General features: G+C 57.5%; 1 protein-coding gene across 1 annotated transcript; it reads right to left on the bottom strand.

Annotated features, from left to right (window-relative positions):
- Window positions 1–311: 311 nt before the first annotated feature.
- Window positions 312–3,844, bottom strand: LOC113941050 (ras-related protein Rab-10-like; the record flags this gene model as incomplete). Its single annotated transcript, XM_027632215.1, has 2 exons — window positions 3,653–3,844; window positions 312–432 (listed from the first exon to the last, which is right to left on the bottom strand). Coding segments are annotated over exons 1-2 (313 nt in total), but the record flags the coding sequence as incomplete, so codon positions are not given.
- Window positions 3,845–3,890: the final 46 nt, after the last annotated feature.

Here is a 3,890-nt window from a genome sequence, read left to right as displayed (position 1 = left end):
CTCAGGGATTCTGGGATTCTGTGACTCTCCCAGCCCCACAAGAAGTTTCAGAACCTCCTGGTTCAGTACCAGCAGTTCCAGTGTATCCAGTAATCCCAGTTTGGGAGTGAGGGGACGGACAGCACACGCTGTCACATGGTGAGGAACCTAAAGGATGTCTGGGAATTTTGAGTGATCAAAAGAAGCTGAACTCATCCCATTCATGGCAGTTCCAAGGAAACATTTCCTGGACTCACAACCCATCGGCAAATCCAGGTCCTGTGTTTGTTCCCTGTCACATCCCATGGGGTGTCCCAACCCCTGGAGCTGACTTGGATAAGGAAGTTTTAGTGTGACACTCACCTGTTCACCTTTTGCTTTAGGGACAACTCTTTTATCTTCCATGTCGCACTTGTTTCCTAACAGCATCCTCTCCACGTCCTCGTTGGCGTGCTGCAGGGACACAGGGACAGGGTCAGGGACATGGGGACAGGGTCAGGGACACAGGGACAGGGTCAGGGACATGGGGACAGGGTGAAGGACACAGGGACAGGGTCAAGGACACAAGGACAGGGTCAGAGACACAAGGACAGGGTCAGGGACACAGGGGCAGGGTCAGGGACACAGGGACAGGGTCAAGGACACAAGGACAGGGTCAAGGACACAGGGACAGGGTCAGGGACATGGGGATAGGGTCAAGGACACAAGGACAGGGTCAGGGATATAGGGACAGGGTCAGGGACATGGGGACAGGTCAAGGACACAAGGACAGGGTCAAGGACACGGGGACAGGGTCAGGGACATGGGGACAAGATCAAGGACACAAGGACAGGGTCAAGGACACAAGGACAGGGTCAGAGAAACAAGGACGGGGTCAGGGACACAGGGACAGGGTGAAGGACACGGGGACAGGGTCAGGGACACAGGGACAGGGTCAGAGACACAAGGACAGGGTCAAGGACACAGGGACAGGGTCAAGGACACGGGGACAGGGTCAAGGACACGGGGACAGGGTCAAGGACACGGGGACGGGGTCAGGGACACAAGGACAGGGTCAGGGACACAGGGACAGGGTCAAGGACACAGGGACAGGGTCACACCTCCCCCAGCCAGCCCCAAACACCTGCCCCACTCTGCTGTGGCCAGGCCAACACCCACAGCTCCAGTTTGGTGACATCTACAGCTGCCAAAATTGAGCTCTGTGCACTGGTTAGAAGCTGTAATAAACCCCAGCCTCCTAATTACTTCCTAGAGCTGGTTAAGTGTTTTCTCTTCCCCATTTTGCTGCTGCATAACGAGGAGGATGAGCCAGGGGAGAAAGAGGCACTGGGGAGGAAAACAGGGAGGCAGGACCCAGAGAGAAATGTGGGAGAGAAGGAGAACAGGTTTGGAAAGGCAGAGAGTGGATGTGGGGTCAGCAAAGGGAAACAGGGAGGTGAGGGGTTGGTGTTTCCTGAGCGGTGTCAGGGTAGGAGGACACAGGGTCAGCCTGGGCAGGGATGGGGAATCCAGGATTCAGCCCCTGGCAGGGGGATATGGATCATTTCTCCCCAGTCCTGGCTAACCAGGGTGGTCCCACACACCTGGAGGTGCCAGTGGGATGCCCATCTCCAAGAAGGCCTGGAAGGAGGATCCAGGGAAGCCCAGGCCTGTCATCCTGCTCACCCTGAGTGTGATCACACGGCACACACGGGACAAACAGGGGGTCAGGCCCAGCCAGCCTGGCTTTGTGACAGGTCCTGCCTGACCAACCTGATCTCCTCCTATGGATCAGGGAAAGGCTGTGGATGCAGCTGCCAGGACTTCAAAGAAGCCTTTGACACCACTTCCCATGGCATTCTCCTGGAGAAACTGGCTGCTCATGGCCTGGACAGGTGTGCTCTCACCGGGATAAACCTGGCTGGTGGCCCAGGGAATGCAGTCCCATCCAGCTGGGAATGGGCTCCAGTGGGTCACACAGGGATCAGAGCTGGGACCAGCCCTGTTTAACACCGTCATTGATGAGCTGGACGAGGGGATCGAGGGCACCTCAGTCAGGTCGTGGATGACACCAGGGTGGGTGGGATGGGCAGGAAGGGCCTGCAGAGGGGTCTGGCCAGGCTGGATCCATGGGCTGAGGTCACTGGTGTGAGGGACAACCAGGCCAAGTGCCAGGTCCTGCCCCTGGGTCACCACAACCCCCTGGAACACTCCAGGCTGGGGTAGAGGAGCTGGAAAGCTGGAGAAGGATCTGGGAATAATTTCTTCCCAGAAAGGGCTGCCCAGCCCTGGCACAGCTGCCCAGGGCAGGGGTGGAGTCCCCATCCCTGCAGGGATTTGAAAGCCCTGTGGATGTGGCACTTGGGGACAGGGGTCAGGGGTGGCCTGGGCAGGGCTGGGTTGGACTCAGTGTGGTCTCAGAGCTTTTCCAACCCAAACAACTCTGTGCTTTCTGCAGACACACTCCAGCACTGAGCTTCTCCCACAATAAAAGAAAGCTTCCTGAGGTGTCAGACATCCCTTTTAAAGCCACAGTCACCGAGCAGCCCCCACAGTGCCCCTGAAATCAGCTGCCCAGGTTTGTGTGACACAGACTGAAAACATGAGGGCACCAAAAGCACTTCTCAGCCCCGAGGGGGTGAATGGGGCCCATCACTCACCCGGACACCAGTAAGTTTTTAACAAAGCCACTGCAGAAGCTCAAGGCCTCAGCTCCAAGCTTAGATTCAACTCGTTGCTGAGTTGAACTCTTCCTGTGCTGCCTTATCCCCCCTCCTGTTCCCACCACGCTGCACTTTGCCACAAACGGGATCGTTTCCCATTTTTCATGCTGGGAAATCCAAATCCCAACAGCCCATGTTTGCTCTGCTGCCTTCCCCAGCCCTCAGTGCTGCCCTGGGCAGCGCCTGCCAGCCCAAATCTGCCGTGCCCAGTTCTGCAGGGCCACCCCCGTGCTTCCCAGGAAAACCCAAACACCTATTCCATTTGGGAGCAGCGTCACAAAAGCAAGAACTACCAGTTGTGCCGCCCTCCTAAACGCCTCAGAGCTCCTGGAGGATGAACTCTTGGGCACCCAGGCACTTTGTGCTCCCCCAGCAGCTTCTCCTGCTTCACTTGACCTTGCCTGAAACTTCCCAGCCTCCCTGTCCTGGTTCTCCTGTGCCAAGGGCAATAATCAGCTCCACAAACATTCCCAGCAGCAGCCAGGGGGAACTTCCAAATACCTCACAACATGGCTTTTGGGGAGTGGAGGTTATACATAGACACAATACTTAGAGGATTTACACAGTGACCCTCAGAAAACAGTGACTCTGAGTGCTGACACACTGTGCAGCTCCTCTCCAGCCCGGGGCCTTGTGCTGCCCCTCTGCAATGCCCTGTGCTGGCAGCTGCTCCCAAACCTGCAGCTCCCAGTTCCAGGGTGTTCCTCCCCTCCCACTGTTCCCCAGCACAGACACAGAGTCTGCCCATGTGCAAAGCTGGTATTTTAGGACACCCCTGGCCCCTGTGTAGAGTCCCAGCCCCTCCTGGCAGTGCTGAAGGGGCAGCTGGGGGGCACAGGACACCTGAAGCCCAGCACCAAACCCTGGGTGAGTGTTCACCCTCTGCCAGGGCCGGACAGAGCCCGAGCTCTGGGGGACCCCTCCTGTGCCCAGTGCTCACCACACCCCCCCCAGTCTGGGGTGTTACCCACCTCATCTATGTTCCTGAGCCACTTGCTGATGTTCTCGAAGCTCTTGGCGTTGGTGATGTCGTACACCAGCATGATGCCCATGGCTCCTCTGTAGTAGGAGGTGGTGATGGTGTGGAACCGCTCCTGCCCCGCCGTGTCCCTGCGGAAAACAGGCACAGCCACGTCAGGAGAGCAGCACAGGGCATCATCCATCAGTGTGTGTGCTCTGCTGCACCTTCAGTGTGTGTGCTCTGCTGCA

This window comes from Corapipo altera, unplaced genomic scaffold (assembly GCF_003945725.1).
Source record: "Corapipo altera isolate COAL_440 unplaced genomic scaffold, ASM394572v1 60814, whole genome shotgun sequence".
NCBI lineage: Eukaryota > Metazoa > Chordata > Aves > Passeriformes > Pipridae > Corapipo > Corapipo altera.
Note: the sequence above shows the minus strand (reverse complement) of the source record. Positions and strands in the feature narration are given on the sequence as shown.